Source organism: Drosophila bipectinata, chromosome 3L (assembly GCF_030179905.1).
Source record: "Drosophila bipectinata strain 14024-0381.07 chromosome 3L, DbipHiC1v2, whole genome shotgun sequence".
Classification (NCBI taxonomy): domain Eukaryota; kingdom Metazoa; phylum Arthropoda; class Insecta; order Diptera; family Drosophilidae; genus Drosophila; species Drosophila bipectinata.
In genome coordinates, this window is record NC_091738.1 from 11051348 (window position 1) to 11069188 (window position 17841).

The 17841-nt window shown below is 43.8% G+C and overlaps 1 protein-coding gene across 5 annotated transcripts in view; it reads right to left on the bottom strand.

Moving 5' to 3' along the window:
* Rbp6 (RNA-binding protein 6) overlaps nucleotides 1-17841 on the bottom strand; it is a 169588-nt gene that overhangs the window by 41536 nt on the left and 110211 nt on the right. For all 5 annotated transcript variants that reach the window (XR_011442601.1, XM_043214078.2, XM_043214080.2 and 2 more), the window contains one exon: nucleotides 17214-17306. Coding sequence is in view for 4 of the 5 variants with exons in the window: in XM_043214078.2 (XP_043070013.1) it covers nucleotides 17214-17306 (93 nt within the window). In the remaining variant the exon portion in view is untranslated. The remainder of the gene's footprint in view (nucleotides 1-17213; nucleotides 17307-17841) is intronic.

A 17841-nucleotide genomic window follows, 5' to 3' on the forward strand; every position in this document is an offset into this window, starting at 1 on the left:
CGCAGTTAACAAAAGCACCCACACAGAGAGACATCACCAGCTCACCAGCACACCAATACCATTACGGAATGTACTATCACGTGCGGGGCAGACTATTATGTACCGATACTGGGGATACTAGAATGTCCTGACAGGACCTCCCCATAGCTGGGGCACAATAATAAGTGACGCATTTAATCTGATTTGCTTTATGACATGTTCATGACGAGAACAATTAAAATGTGCGGTTGGCTAGGCATCAGAGGGCTAAATGAGACTAAAACATAGGGAGTAGGGGTATAGGGTGGTTGGGTGGTGCCACTGGGCGACGATGATGATGATGTTGGCTGGCGTAAAAAGCAAATTGTTTAATGTGCTGTGAATAAGTGACAAAACAGCTGAACCCAGGATAGGCCTCCGCCACTGGTTTCTGCTTCTGGTCATGGAACTTTATCGACGACGCGTGTCGACATCGAGATGGGTAATGGGCGGTATACTAAGAGAAATAAGAGGTACTTTTCTATAATAAAAATACTCTACAAGTCTTATTATTAACTACCATTTTTCCCAGTGTAACCGTGGATGGGCAAAAGCTTTGGAGTGTGGGTGGTGCGTTTCCATCCCCAGGGGTGACTTTGTCTTATCGCACGTAAGGGTTTATCCCATTAGCTGCAGTTGACTGGACGGGGAATTAGAAGTGCGGCCGAGTGGGCGGGGATCTATATATCTGGTCTTGATTAGCCAGTGGGTTATTAATGATTCGGTCATGGCCGGCAGTGTCAACAATATGCGAGTAGATGGCCGACATTCGATTTTGGCAACTGACAACTCAATATCAGCCATGCTCCGGCGCAGAGTTCCTATTTTGGGGCCAAGTCCTTTGGCCATAATTGCGACAGTAATTGGACATAATGCGACAAAGCTAGAGCTCTATTCCAACAGCTCTATTCTCCGATTTCCCGATTCAACGATTCTCCGAACTTGTTTGGCTGTTGTCGACTTACACACGCCTCAGTAAGCCTCGATTCTCTGCTCCTTTTTGCTCCTTCTGGCCAAAACTTTGTTGCAGTTTGTTTTTACTATTGTTTTGTAATGGCGAAATTATAGACCCAAGCGACCCTTAAGCTTCATTTCATTCTGCTATATACAGCACAGAGACCCTAGGCAGCTTGGCAGCCCATCCATGTGCCACCCTTTTTCACTTTTCAAGCAGAGACATCCTTCGCCTTGTTCATCTTTTGGCATTATCTACTTCCGCCATAAACAGCAGCAACTTTTCATCTTTTGTGCCACTCCGACGTTCTCCCTCTTTGTCTTTCGCCATTGTGGTGTGGTCGGTCGTCTCTTTCGTCCTGCCACGCGGCACGTTCTGCATTTTTATGATTTTTATTTTGATTTCCTTTAAACTAACTTCCTTTTCGTGGCTGGAGGCAGGAGTGGGATGTGGGCCAGGAATGGGCAGTGGAATCGTTGCTATTTTTGCAAATTGCCTACAATGATGGTCGCAAGTTCGCATCTCTCTCTCTCTCTATGGCTGTCTTGCCTTTCTCTATTTTTTTGGTCCTGGTCCTGGTCTTGGTAGTGTCCTTTTTCAATGTTACGCTTGGAGTAATGCTACAGCCTCCTACTTTTTGCCTTCTTTGCCTGGCACCCGGAAAATATTATTTCGCTTGACTTTTACAACAGCTCAGGCATCGAGAGGTTTTCCTCTCCGAAACCGAAATATCCACCCCATAGACCTCAACCCCCACCCACATCTATGGCCCCCTGTAGCTACTTTTATTTTATGTTTTTTCCGTTTAGTTGTTGTTGTTTATGTCGATGGTTGTGCTGTCGCTGGCGACGTCCCGTCCAAAACTATTTTGCTATTTGTTTTGCCTAACTCGATTTTTCACTGGTTGCCTTTTGTCAGCTTGGCTGCTTCGACCTGACCCCTCCCTTGTCCTGTCTCCCCCCCCCCTCCACCAAATAGCGCCCATTTTCCTGGCACTGACACATCTGAGACGATACACAAAAACACATTTGACAAAGTAGTACACTTGAATAAATTAGTAGAGTCTTGAGGAGAAAGAGTTTTAAAAATTTCAGAAAGGTTCAATGAACTTCTTAGAAAACCTCAAACTAACTTTTTATTATTTAATTTATTTCAATTTATAAACAAAACCCTAAACCCCTCTTAGTATCCTTAATTTTTCCCTTGTGCCATAAAAATCAGAACCCAGGACTATTTTTGGAACTCGGCTCTGTCATCTTTTTTTTTTTTTGTTGTCTGGTCCTGCCATTTATTTTTGTTGCCAGTTGCCGTTGTTGATTCTCCGATTTGCCATTCATTCTGGGTTTGTAATGATTTCCAGGCTAATCACAACAATTGACGCGTGTGCGGCTTTGACAGTTTTTGGCTTGAATTCCCATGGAATGGGAGGGCCATAACAAATGATGGTCATAATTGTATAGAGAATGTATAGAGAATCTTGCTCCATATTCATTGATGGCTCAGGCCTCAACATAATGGATTTCTATGCGGGATATATAGTTTTCCCCATGCCATGCCCCATGCCACATGCCCCATTCTCCATCCATTTAATCGATGGCTCCTTGATTATTTTCCGCCTTTGATCTATTTTAATGCTGGCGCATTACGTTATCATTTATTTGGCGGGGGAAATTGAAAGTATTTATCAAGCTGCTAATAAATGGATGGTCCGACGGATACGGATTGGGATTTGGATTTCGATTCATTCGATATCGGATAGCTGGCTGGATGGCTGGATAGCTGGATAGCCGAGGGTGCTAAGCTGCTCAACAATTTTTCAAACTTGAAATTAATAACGATTTTTTCTCGTTTCATTTTGCCTTTAATTTTTCTTTTATCTGCCATTGAACAATGGCCAGGCAATTTCGATGAAGGCGAAAAGGACGAAGACAACAACAACACCAGCAGCAGGAGCAGCAGAAGCAAAAAAGTATAGAAAGAAAGAAATAAAAGGAATGCTCCTCCTCGTATCCTCAAAAAGGACAGCCAGTAGCTGGCATAATAAATTAAGCGCTGCTTGCCCGATGGCTGCCACTTGGCCAAAATAAATTGCACTAAGCGAAAAATAACAACTCAATCCATGAAACGGCGAACGGAGGACAAACGACAAAAACTGCCGGCCAGAAAATTGAAGTAGCAGCAGTGGCAGTAGCACTGGCAGTAGCCGTGGCAGGATGGGCAAAAGCGGCAAAATCTACAGAGCTATAGCTACAAAAGCTATGCCAGCAAATGGAAAAAGTGCGCAGCACAATGGGCTAAAAGGAGAGGAAAAGGGGATATAAACAGATTACGTCGTTATTGGTCCTCCTCCTCTTTGGTTCTACTTTTTTTTTCTGTCCTGTGACCAGCACGTGCCCACACATGTCCCCAGGATAGATGGCGATGGCAGGTCCTCGCCGTACGCTATACTCCGTTGTCCGATCCTACTGCTCCCGTATCGCGTATCTATGCATGACCAGAGCTCCCTCGATTGATTTTGCGTCCTGGCATCACCTGCAGGCTAAGCTGCTTTCGTCCTGCTCCGCTTGGAATCCAGGGACTACGGTGAAAGCCATCGGAGCGTTAACGTGGCCTGTCGCCTTTGTGTCCTGACTAGTGTGTCCTGTCCTATGTTCTCTGTCTCCTCAGGCTGCATTAATTTATTTCCGTGTCCGCAGACAATCGTGCCACAATTCACGGCTGCGTTTTGTTAATTAATTTGCTCATTTATTGCCAGGACATAACATCTACACACATACACTAATACCTATACCCACGCAGTATCCTCTTGATTGAGTTTTTAAAAAAAATAAAGAAGAAAATGGCAGTTATCTTCAGAAACCAGCTGTCTCCGGTTAGCCTTCCATAGCAGGGTCCTTTTTGTATTAAATCTTTTAAAGTTTCATCAAAATATCAAGTCTTTAAGAAACATTATAGTTTTCTTCAACCAACAGCTGTATCTAGCTTGAATTTTTTTCATAAAAAATAATAACAAAAACATAAATCAAAGTGCTGCCTTTGCTGGCACTTTATTTTTTTATTTTTGCTGAAACAGCATCTGCAGTTTTCCGTGAATAAACGGATTTGGCCTGGCTATTATCTATTATCTGGAGGAGCTCCTTTGTTCGCTCCTCTTAAAGTTGCCAAATGGGCGGGACTCCGTTTTCGGAGATTACCCCCCAGGACTAAGCCACCTTGAACAATTTAGTAAAGTTCAAATTGCTGCCTAATCCTGCGTAAGTTATAGCGCTCAAGGTGCAGTCGACACCTAGGCCACTAATTTACTATTATGTCAAGTCGAGAACTACTCAAGATGTCGTTCATTATGAGCCCATTCTTCAGGGGTTTTCCTTGCAAGGATACTTTCCTCAGGACCTCCTCCTCCGCCTGCGGCCACTTATTATTTATTGCGCCTTAGGTACGTCCTTTTTTTTGCCATTTACTCGACTTGCATTTTTCATGCACGTTCATTATTATCATTGCTGGCCCCCAAACTGCCATTCAGCAACTACCCCCTGAACTCGTTCAGTGCATATTCCAGCGCCTTTTCGCAGATTTAACTGGCCCCCGCTCCTGCCCCAACCCCTCTTCGTTTGTGCCCCACGTTAAGCTGCAGCAGCCGTTGATGATAAGCGACGAAAATGTGCAGAAAGCTGAAAGTTTCGCACAATTTTTTATGCCAATGGGGTAGGGGGTAGAGGAAAAAACGCAAAAAAAAAATGTATCACTGCAAAAAGGATAAGAGCAAGGACGAAGGGGGCGAAGGAGGATCCTGGCTGGAGCTCCTTGGGCAAATAAAAGACGAACGAAACTGCAGCGCGCCATTCAATTTGATTACTTGCGTCATAAATACCGGAAGCGTCAGAGTATTGAGGCACTATCCCCCCCTACCGCCACCCCACCTCGAAAGGAGCATCTCTCTGATCCTGGCACACCCTGGCACCCCCTCCGCATATGTGCGTGATGCTAAGGAGGCAAGGAATATGAATGCGATGTCGATGAATGACGGCGGTAATATCCTGTGCCGTCAGCAATTGCAATGGCTTGGCTGCAGTGACGCAGCAGCTTGCTCCGGAGTCCGGACTTTCTTTCTTGACTTGGCTTTCTTCGGGTAACGAGTGGAGGTCCTGCGAGCCTGCAGGGAGTCATGGTGTGGGGCTAGCCCGCTTTTTATGTACTCAAAAGAATCTGCTCTGGCAAGAAAAGGCATTAAAATGTCGGCAGTGAAAGCGTCGATGGTTGGAGCGAAGAAAACGTATTAGTAACAGACTATTGAGACGCAAAGCGGCTATGAGTGGGGGCGGCCAGTTGGGGGCGTGGCTGGCTATAGAAAAAAAAAAAGTGGAAGAGATAGAAAAGGATTGTTGTCGATTGAAGGCCACAGAGGCAGCTGGCAGCTCGTGCGAATTCTTACAAGTGTGATGGGCTACCAAATGACTTATGTGCTAGAGGCTAGCACTCAGCACTCGACAGGCAGGATGCGAGAAGCAGGACGCAGGATGTAGGATATGGAGTGAAGGATGCAGGACAAGCATATAGAGAAAATGTGGCAGCATTAGTTATAGATTCTAATATAAAAATTGGATAAAATATTTCTAAAGGATTTTTAAAAATATTGTTTGACTTGAAACTAAGTGGAATTCTATCTTCTAATAAAGCTTCATTTTCTGGGCAGTATTTTTTTTTAACTGTGCAGGATGCAGGACGACGACACTATCGCCAAATCAGCATTGGCGGTGCCCTGCATGGCGAAAAAAAATTGTAAAAGCTCAGTCGTTGGGTCGGCGATAAAAAGGAGCTGATGCTTTGACGCTGCAGCAGGATGCAGGATGCAGGAGCCAAAATGACTTTGGGGCACACACAACATAAGTGCTTATATATATCAGATATAAGTGAGCTATGTGTGTTTCTGCCGCTCAGTGTGTGTGTGTGTGTGTAATGACTGATCGTGTGATTTTTTATGCCACACACACACACATATACCCATGAGGCTGCGTTGAAAGACGATTTATCTTGGACTTGCTTGGGCGATTGCCTGGCTAGATGACTCTTCTCCACCCATGCCCCTTCACAAATCAAACCCACACACATGTAAGAGGCAGGCAGTGGGTGGGGATGGCAGGGAAGCATAAAAAGTGGCAGCAAAATAAACAAACAAACGAGTTTTTGCTTGGCTCTCTGTGAAAATGTAAGTTGCGGTTGCATCAAAACGCAGAGTGAGACGGGGCATCAACGAGGAAGAGAGAGGGCAACAAAAAATAATAGCAAAATATCTAACCAACCAAAGGGGGGGCTTAGGGGAACGGTGGTAGATGGTGTTGGGTGTATTCTGGATGGCAAGCGGTTGGCAGAGATTAACTTTCGGGTCGCTCAAAGCGACCACAGCAAGTGCTTTACATTTAAAACACGGCAATGGCCATAGAGTGTGACAGAGAGGGTCTGGAACTGGGAGTCTAAAGAGAAAGAGAGGGCAGACAAAGCCTAGATAGAGCTTGTTAGTGGACCGGTCGGTTGATGGTCACTGGCGTTGACAAAAGCGCATATATGCGAAAGCCACAAGCTGGCCAGATTAACAATTAGCTGGCATTTTAATTTATTTAATATTTATAAGCCAGCCAGCCAAGTCAGGGATATGACTTTATGCAACAAGGGAAAGAGGAAGCCTTTTGCTTATCAAACACATATACCTTTTTTTTCGTCTCTAAAAAGGCGTCTCTATCTTTTTTATGTTTTGGGTTTCAGGCCATTACGCATACGCAGCGTGGGCCATCAGTCCGTTTTTGGGGTTTATCAATGGCAAATCGATGGTTATTGCTTTATAGACATTCGTGTAATGTGTTCCCCTTCGAACATAACAAAATGCCTAACAAGCCCGAAATGTTTTTGCCAACGATTTGTAACCAAGAGTGTGCTGGTGGCTGTGTGCTCTTGCCCATGGCTAGCAAAAATGTTGTTGTTGTTGTTTGTCGGAACTGGTCCTGTATTGGTGTTGAATATTTATGTTTTCACGCAGCAGCCAGAACAAATAAACCGAAGCCAACCGAAAGCGAACACTGAAATGAAATGAAACGAGGAGGAGTTGGTCCTGTGCAGTTGGTACAAAATAAAACATGGCAATGAATTATGATACATGTGTTTGCGACTCCAGTGCCCCAAAAATATCCATACATATACCAGAAAAGGCAGTTAGTCGGCTAGGAATGGAAAGGAAGCAGAGCCAGCACTCGCACTCATTCATTTAAATGCCATTTTAAACTTAAATGAAAGTTTATGGCTTTTTATTTGCATTGTCGCATATGTTGGCTTATAAATGGCTAAGGCTGCCACTGCCACACGGCCACTCGGCTTGCCTCATTCGCTTGTTGCTGTTGCCGATCAACATCGTGTCTCAAAAATTGAAGCAATTGCAAAATAGACGAGACATACACTTGAATATTAAATGAGGTATGGCTTTAAGAAATATTATTTAAATAATATTAAATTAGATACATCCTATATAAGATTTTTAGGCTCAGTGTATGTTGCTGGTTTTTATAGAAGCTACGTGTACACATATGCCACGCAAAACTCGACACTTTACATTTGCCATGGCGGCAATAATTTATTTTTATTTTCGTTGTTTTGCCAGAAATTCGTTACCTGCCTGCCAGTAGTACTGGGGCGTTGCAGAACAGAACATACAACACAACACAGTACAACAAAACAAAACATAAGCGAAAGGAACAGGCAACACGACATGGCAGGTGCAAAAGGCAACTGCGAACAAGCAACATTCAGACGGAGTGTCGTACATAAATCAAATTAATTTTGTAGGCGAGCCAACGTGCGCCATTTTCTATCTACCTCTCACTCTCTACTCTAGAGTCTTTCTCTCTCACACACACACACACTCGCATACACTCTGACAGAGACTGAGATACACACTTGCCTCCTGCTGTTGCCGCATTCCCGGGGAAAAGTGCGTTTTAATTGCAAAGATGCCGCCGCGTTCGGCATCGCGATTCGAGGCTAATTAGGCGCACAATTGGCACGAAATAAAAAGCCAGAAAAACAAAGGAACGTACGTGACTATCTCAAGCTGTCGATCCTTTGCTGCTGCTCCTGCTGCCACCCCCCGACCAGACCAGACCAGATCCCATTCCAGAGGCCCACCCTCTATAAGTGTGCGGGGTGTGCTGCGATAAAACGTACATTTAAATTGTCACAAGAGGGCAAGGCAGGGGAGACCGGAGCAGGAGGAGTGGGCACAGGATAAAAAAGGAATAAAAGGGGAGGGGCAGTAAGGGACTGGGCGCCAGCAACCGCACCGCACGTGTAGCACACACTCGTATTCGTATCATCAAATGAATATTCGCTTATTTGCATCTCCCTCGAGGTGGCAAAAGATACCAGCCTCGCTTCCTTCACATCCTTTGGTTACAGTTGGGGAAAAATTCTTTCAAATATTTTAGTTTTTATGGTGATATTGATTTAAACCTTAAGTTAAGGGCTTGCGAATCTGGAAAGTTGGAAAACTGCTAAGCCTGAATGCTTAAAGAATTTTTCGAAATATTCATCGTGAGACATCAAATAAAATACTTAGGAGTTTATTATCCATATACCGATATCTATTTATTCCACAAAAAGCTCATCGATATAGATATTCCTATAATTCCTACCTACAATTTTAAACTATAATTTACACTATTTTCTGAAGTTTAGTTCCCAAAATCAATATTTATGTGTAAATCTTTTAATGAATAATTAAATGAATACTTAATAATCGCAATTAACCCTCCCACACTTTATTATTGTAATTCTTTTTTAAAAACCCGACAGACATGAAATTTTAAATTAAAATTTTCCCTCCGTAGACACAAACAAGCTGGGAGATAAGTCTCAGCTGGTGCTTTTGAAAAGTGTATGCCAGTGGATGCCGTGGATTGATGGCAGTTTTTTTGGTGGTACGGTGGTGCGGGGATCGGGATGGTGTCTGTGGCTGATGATGGCTGACAAAATGAGTTTTTCAGTTATTTTTCTCGTTTTTTTTTTTTACGGAGGACTGAGGTCTGAGGAAAAAAGGGATAACTGGGGGCACCGGTGGGTTAACCTTTGATTCAACAGCTGGCTTTTAAATTAAGATTTCAGAGCTCTGTCGACTGTGGGGCGGCAGCTAGCTGCTATAGCTAGAAGCTCCCCTTTTATACAATTTTGGCTTTTGGAAATGAGAAAAGTTGGACGAGTTGGCCATGCGAAGTTTGTGAGCCTGGCTAGCTGGCCGTTTGCAGATTCTTTCCGACCATCTTGGAGAGTTGTTTGCCGAGAGTTTGTGGCCCGCAGAAGTTTCATCCGTTCGGGTAAATACGGTTTTGTGCCATGGCCAATGTAATTTCAAATGATTCCATAAGGCTGTGTGGCAAATATTATTCCCATGCTTTGGCAAGATTATATTATTCCGAGGTATCCCGCTGCAGGAGTCTGCAGCCAGCCGCATACGGCGGCCACCTCATCTGCATCTAATGATATTGAATAAGCACTCGAAAAACTCATATAAAGTAAACAATTGATTTCCATTACGGTACGGTAGGGAAGGCCGGTGCAGGACCAAAGGGCCCAAAGGACCTGCAATCGGAGATGGGAAGCCAAAGGAGACGAGACTTAACAACTTGCCATTTGCTTAGCCACCGTTTACTTGCACATTTTCCCAACCGATTCGATTTTTTTCCCTCCATATCCATTCTTTTCTCCAGCACTTTCCCAGCTTTCCCTGCTTTCCCAGCTTTCTCCACAGCTATCAGATGTCTGGGCATGTGTGAGCAAGTTTCTTGCGAGTTATTTTCATATTTGTTTAAAGTCTATTTACCGCAAGTTGACAGTGAAATATGCGAAACTAGCGCGTAGCCAAATAAGTGCGACAGTTTCCGGTTACAACTGTGGCAATGCCAATGTCTTGCGTACAGGATACTGGCGAGGGGAGCACTCCTAAAAGGACTCCAAGGGATGTGTGTATGTGTTTGTGTGTGGGGGGGGGAGGGAAGAGAAGCCAGCAGGAGATTCACTTTTTCCTCGGCCGCATCTCATCCTGCATTTTGTAGAATTTCCTACCCGTTCGTCAGGCTTGCCTGCATGTCATTGCGGTTTGTTTGTTTGCTTGACTTGCGCCCGGGTAAGGATTTCATGTGCTTGAGGGCCAGCTGGATAAGAGGGGGCTTTACGGGGGGCTTAGCCGAGGAGCAGGACCAACCGCAGAGTCTCTGTCTGTGTTGGGGTGTGGTGGTATGGGTATGGGTATGGGGTGTGCGGGCTGCCTGCCTGTCCGCATGACAATTTGTTGTGCATGAAATCTGCTGCTTCTGGTGCTGCTTCTCTAGCTCCGTGTCCCTCTGGTGGAACCCTACTCTTCCTGCTTACTGGTGCAATGTTTTTTGCGCAATTTGCCAAAGCCATGCCAGGCACGAAGCAGATATGCAGAACAGCACAGACCAGTACCATCCAGGAACAAAACAGCGAAGAACGGAGAAGGAAACCAGCGAACAGACCGAGGCTGCAGATCCGACTCCAATTCCGAATGCGGATCTCAGCCACGGTAGCATCTGCACTGAGAAAAGGGGATTACCTCTCTATCTATCTCTTAATCATTAAAAATTTTAATATAGAACTTTTCTGGTAGTTTGTATACTTTACTTATCTTTAAAATATTTTTTAAAATATATATTAAAAATACTTATATTAAATCTGAACTTCTCCAAGTGCATGGCAATGGTTGCGGCTAAGCTCAGTCCTGGCAAATAGTCTGGGCTATGTAAACAAACGGTTATCCCTGCCGAGTTGCTCGCCTGCAAGACATATTAGATTTCCCTCTCTATGCCCATCACCCAAGACCTCAGAACCTCAGAACCCCAGGACCCATATCCTGGATCCCCTTCTCCACGATAGTTTTAGTTGTAGTTGTAGTTGAGCCTAACCACTGAGACGGAAGTAATGTGTCTATCAAAGCATTAACAACGAACCCAAGCCACAGCAACGGCTCGGGCAACGAGTGGAAAGGAAATAAGGATTCAAGCCAAAACCAAAACGAAACGTCTTGGGCTAAAATGGAGTTTTTACACAAAAACGTATTGATTTCTCATTGGTCTTGGTTTTTGGGAGAAAATGATAAAGCCATCTCTCGAAGGGTATTCGTAAAGCTACCGTTTCGAATCCTGGACAGCTATGAAAAATGTTTGCGAATTGCATTGCATAGTTTTGGGGGCACTTACCACCCGAACAGAAGCAGGACTCTGAGGGGGCGTCTGCCTTGTTTGCCAAATGCCTTTTGCATTAAACGCCTTTATGCCAAATTGAACACAATTAAATTAGTTGCGGCCAAGGGATTAAGGTGGAAATTGCCATCGTTCATTGTTGTTGCTGCCGATATTGGCCATGGTGTCTGTTTTGTGTGTTTGTTGGTTGTGTTGTCTGTGTTTATGTATAACTAATTGGCTATGTAAATGGCAGTTGAGTGTTTGCTGTCCACATATGTACATACGTAGATGCATGCATGTATGCTGTTAATTACAAGGAGAGGCAACCGCAGCTTATAGATGATTGGGCGAACGGGTGTGGAGTGGTGCTCTAGGGTGGCTCTGAATCTGAATTTAAGGCTCTGATGTATGCCAAGAGCCAGGTCCACCCACATTGACATTTCGAGCAGCCTTGTCATGAAACCTTTTGCTAAGGATTATGCAAATCTGCCACTCATCGTGCACTGACACACACACACTGACACATCCTCGTATCTCACAAACATCCATACACTTTCAGGAGCAAACACACACACAGAGACACTGTCGTGCCTTCATTTACATTTACATTCAGCTAGCTGAAGATTTGCGCATCATAATTTATGCCCCCAGCGCCCTGTCCCCCCTAGCACTGACTGTGCAACACTGCTCCCCCGAAAGAGACAGCTAGCTGGGCGAGCGAAAGGGGCAGGACGATGAAACACTTCATTCAGAACGGTTCAAAAATTGCCCACAGTTATGACAGCCAGGTTAACTCTGGCAGCAGGATTCCGCAGCCCGAACTGGATTCATTTGGAATCTTATTCACGTCCAGGCCAGGGCACTGATCAAAAAATAGAGTGCTTTTTATGATTGTATAAATTAGTTTAATAAAAAAACATCCATGAAAAACAAGGTAATCCCTTAAATCTCCAATAATATTTGTTGTTTTTTAAAACAAATCCCTCCCCTCTATATATTTTTTTAAAGGATTTTTTCCCCAGTGCATTTTCTCGCTGTTGACCGAGTCTGGCATCCCGGTCTTCTATATAAATTAAAGACTGGCCTACCCCGACCATACTTCCAGTTCCTAAAGTCGTTCTTGGAAGACCGTAAATTTGCTGTTAGATGTGGCGAGGCCATCTCCGGTATTAGAGAAGCTCACGCTGGTGTACCCCAAGGCAGCGTTCTTGGCCCGTTGATGTACAATGCTTACACGGCCGACCTCCCTGTTCTTCAGAGGCCTGACCTGCTCGCAGCAACCTATGCAGACGACACCGCCTTCCTTACCACCGCCGATAGCGCATTGGGGGCAGCCGATACGATGCAATTGCAGCTTGACTTGCTCAGCGACTGGCAAAAGCGATGGAACATTGCCGTCAATAATGAGAAGTCCACTGCCTCCACATTTTCTCTCTGCAAAGGCAACTGCCCTCCAGTTAACCTTAACGGCTCTCCAATCCCACAGGTAGACAATCCCAGGTACCTGGGATTCACCCTAGACAGGAGGCTCACCTGGAAGCCCCATCTGATTAAGAAGAGGAAACAGGCTATTCAAAGACTTCGATCCTTCTACTGGCTTATGGGTAGGAGATCGAAGCTGAGAACTTCCACAAAACTCCTCATCTACAAGGCAATAATACGCCCTATCTGGACGTACGGCATACAGCTCTGGGGAACTGCGAGCAAGACGAATGTCCGAACTATGCAAGCTTTCGAAAATAGAGCCCTTCGAATCGCCACTGGGGCCCACGTCTATCATGATAATCGCACCATCCACGAGGTTCTCAATTTCCCTTGGGTCAAGGACGAGATACAAAGAAGCAGCGCACGTTACATGCAGAGGCTTCATAATCACCCGAACCGGTTGGCCAGCTCCCTGCTGGACAGCAGCGAGCAACCCAGGAGACTTAAAAGGACACACCCGCTGGACCTCCCCTTACTACTCTAATTTTTTTTTCTACCATATTAATATTTAAAAATATCTATACGTGAAGTTTACGTGATAAAATTTAATGGTTGTCCCTAATGGACAGTTTTAAATAAACATTACCCTGCTATTACAAAAAAAAAAAAAAAAAAAAAATTTTCTCGCTCGCTTGCCTTTCCATAATTAAATCATAAAAAATTGTTTTTTAATGAAATTAGTTTGGGGCTTCCGTTTTTTGGCTCAGCTGTTTTCGTTTTGGCTTTGCTTTGCATGATTTGTCATAATTAATACCTAAGTGGGTGGCAGCGATAGAGTTATCTGACATTTGACTGCCACCGTCCTGTTCCTCCGTTTTTTTTTTTGGCCAGGCCAAGACCCCATATCCTCACTGTCCCCGTCACTGTTCGAGATGGTGCACTTTTTGGCCATTTGCCTGGCCACTTGGATCGGAGGTCCTGGCCCCCATAAAATGCTTATGAAAAGCGCTTAAATTTACTAACCTTTTGCGGTAAGAGGATAGTAAGCGGTAAGGGGATCTCAGCCCGAAATGCAAACACCGTAAACACCTTTAAAAGCCAGTGAAAACCAGAGGCGCCGAGGGGTTGCGAGGGTAAGGAGGAGATGACTGGACTTGGCTGCCAGATCCTGATAGTTGTTGGCTCCGGCAATTTCCATGCGGAGAGGGACTTTGCAAAATGTGTAGTTTATTTGCAATTTTTTAGCCAACGAGCTTTACGTTTCTGTTTTGATTCCCCCAGTCCCCCCCAAGACTCTGCTCCATACCCCTGGCATGTGGAATTTTCGTTATCGGAGGACTTGCAGTGGCGGCGCCACCAGTAGCAGCTACCAGAAGCAGCAGCTGCATCAGTTGCAATAAAATCAGTGGCCAAAGGTTGCAGCATCTGAGGTCAGTTGGGGTGGCACTTTTCCATTTTCCACCCCTCTTGTGTGTATGTGTGTGCTTGTTAAATACAACATTTGCTGGGAAAAAACTTGCGCAGGGAAAATTTGAAATTTGTCCGTTTTGCTTTGTTTATCCGGCAGTTCTTTACCTTTTTTTCTGTTTTTGGCCAGGTTTTGTATTTGGCTAAAACATAGAAAAAAGGTAGAGCTTTCTCTCTGATTTGCATTTAAAACGTACATTTTTTGAATGGGACTTTAAGGCCCTACAGATACGAAAAGGTGCAGATACGAAATGATTTTGTTTGGCATTGGAATGTTTCATTGGGATTTACGTGTAGAGTTCATTTGGCTCTAATTGAGAGCATGTTACCTTTAGGCAATTAAATGTTTTTAGTTTGAGAAATATAGTACTTTAAAAATTTATTCAAATACTATTACCCACCACAAAGACAGGGCATCTAAAAACTCCTGAAAAATGGGGATATGAACAGATACCCACCGTTGCCCTGGCAACATGAAATTGGCTGGAAGCTCTGCGTCATAAATATCTAGGACCTTGTATATAAACTCCATTTACAAATATATAGTGTAGTGTAGGAAGCCGGGCTCTGCTGTTATTATTGCTATTGTGGGAGCTACGCATGCAACTATTAATCATATTGAATGCCGCGCCCTGACTTGTCCGGCTAATCAATCTTGCCAGGAGCAATCTCACCATTCTCATCTCATCCTGGCAACGGGCAAAAGGAAGAAAAATGGCCGCTAAAGTCATTAACGCCTGGATGGTCACCTGCCGCCAAAAATGGATAGGGGGGAAATGGGCGAATGGGGAAATTGGGAGGTAAACTAAGCCGCCCGTTGCCATTTTGCTATTTTGTTTATAGCCCTGGCGGAAATCCCTTGCCATATCTCTGCCACATCCACCGGGCCCTCCGTTCCCCGGCCTTTTTCAGATTTTGCCCAATGAGGCGGCAGGCGAAAGCCAAAGGGGATTAGTTGTAATCAATAACTTGGCCAAGTGTGTATGTGTGTGCTGGACGAAGCAGGGGAAATCCTCTGGAAAAGGACCTGCTCTTCTGGGCTTCTGTTTTGTTTGCCTGTCGAAAGTTTCTCGGCACAGCTTATGGCCAGGCTTATACACTCGCACAGCCAAGTTATTATTATAATTTCCTTTGCCAATGCGGATTAATTGAAAAGTTTTCCATTAAGAATTCGCGCTTGGTTAAATCGTTTCACCGTTTCAGCGTCCTTTTGTTCCGTTTCAGCTTTCACCTTTCTCTCTTTATATATATATATATTCTATTCTATATATATATATCTTTGTTGATTTGCGTGCAATATATCGCGAGTATCTTCACTATTTGATCGTTATGGATTTTGACAGTTTTCGCCGGGGCTATGATGAAAATTACTTAAAAGCATTTTGCTTCTCAGCGCTGATTTGATTGATGGCCGTTTATGGATCTACCTCCCCCTGGCTGGCTCGTCATTATATTCGCATTATCAAGTGCTATACAGATATATATATATATATATATTTTATATATATAGCCAGTGGTGGGCGGGGCAATGAAGCATTGCAAATGGCAGTTGACGTCTTGCGGTGAAGAGCTGACAAAAAGTTGCGCCAATTTATGTCAATTATCGGAAGCTTTACCTGCGAAATACCCAAGTGCCGCGAGGAGTAGGATTTCATTCGAGAGGCGTGGGTGAGTGGGTGGATGGCGAGAAAATCAGGGGAAATCCCTCAGGAGACTTGGCTGTAATTTGCCGGAGAGAAAAAAAAAAACAAATAATGGCATTTTTTAGTTGTTACCCGATATGGCTAATATTTTTTTTGTTTTCATTCAAATTTGTCACTGGGTGACTGGGGAAATTCGATAAGGTTTGTTTTTATTTTTTTTTTTGATGGAGAGCATCCCTTTTTTTATGAAGGGCTATGAAACAGGAGTTTAGAGACTCCATTTAGGATGGGAATTGAATTTCCGAAACTCCATTTAGCCAACAAGGGTCTCGGGTTTTTGCATTATTGTCAAATATTGGAACCTATACTTTAATCAAACAATTTCAACTCGAAAAGGGAGTCCTTTCCAAGGATGTAATTTAAAGCCTTTAGATTTGAAAAGACAATTTAATCCTTAATACTCTTATGAGTGGGGTATCTGGCTCTTGAAAATCACCTGCTCGTTAATGAAAATCCGAGTGGTTCGGGAATCGCTCATTAAAATCGACGGAGTGCGGAAGAAGAGCGTCAAACAAATCGATTTTCGTTTAGTATCGTAATCAACAACACAACATTTTTGTTCTCGTGCTAAAAATTTGTGTATGTTTTTTTTTTTTTTTGTGCGCCATAACAAGTCTGGCAAAGCTAAAGGCCCTCCCAGACCCTAGCCAGGCACCCCATTTTCGGCCTTTTTTCCCCAACATGGCTGAATGGAGAACTTAAAGAGCACTCGAACACCACTCAGCCGCAAACACACACCCATGCACACACTCGATATGCATATGTGTGTGTGTGTGTGGGCTTAAGTGGAGTTGCTGCAAGGACTGTTGGGGGGGTGGAGGCAGTGGAGTCGTCCTGTGCTTTGCAGTACTTGTCAAGATTGAATTTGGTACGAATTTTTTTTAGAGGTTTTTCTCTTTCATTTGAATGCTTCGTATATTTTTTCTTTCATTTTTTTTTGGCGTTTTTATTGATCAAACAAAACGTAGCAAGTGGCAGCCAGTGAAGGTGTCACTGCTTACAGCGGTCCCTCCTCATCTACACCTCTGCCAGGGCCCCGAAAAAAAATATACATACAACTGAGGGCAGTATTTTATAGTTTTTTAGGCCAATTTATTTATTTTCTAAAAAATATTTCAATCATTTTACTAATAGTTCTTATATCTAAATGTAGATGTATAATATTTTATTATTATTTATTTTTATAAGTAGAACCTTGACTGTATTTCCCGATATATATATTTTGTATAGAGAACACGCGCATTGCGAATAGATTGCATGATTTGCTCCACTGCCTGTCATTCTGATTTTTTATGATTATTATTTTGCTTCATTTCGTTTAGCATTTTGGCATGTGCCATGGTCCCTCCCTCTCAACTATATAGTTCTATAGAAATGGAGGAAAATTTTTGGGGGGAAACTTACCGGACCAAACTGTTCGAAGTAACTTTTGACATCCTCCAGTGTGGTGGGCGCCGAGAGGCCGCCCACAAAGATTTTCTTCGTTCTCGTCACCATCTGCAACAAAAGCCAAGAAAAATATAAAAATAAAATAAATTAGAATGGGTTACCATTTTCCCTTATATGTATGTATATGTAGTATGTAGTTGGTAATGAGCGGAAAGGTTAAGTGGAATGGCCGGGTATTTAAATATGCATTTTATACGAGTATACGCGCGGGTTACTCCCAAAAGTTATGACCCCTCAGACATCTGGGAGCCTCTCGGAAGCCTGGGGGACTCTGAGGCTTCGACCTTTTCCTTTTCTGCACTCGCCTCTTTGCCTCTTAAGTTTTTTCATGGCTGCCAGGATGGCAGAATGGCAGGAAGGCAGCTCCTGTAACTTATGGCCACCAACTTTCGCTATGAGTCGTTCGACCATTTTGTGCATTTTATGTACTACATGCATGTCCCCTTATTCACCATCTTCTGCATCTGTGTCTATGTATCTGTCGGTGTGAGTGTGAGTGAGAGTGTATGTGTGCAGCTGGCATTTTTAAGCTGACAGTTTCAAGTGCCAACTTTACGCAGTTAGCGCAGCAGCAGCAGCAACA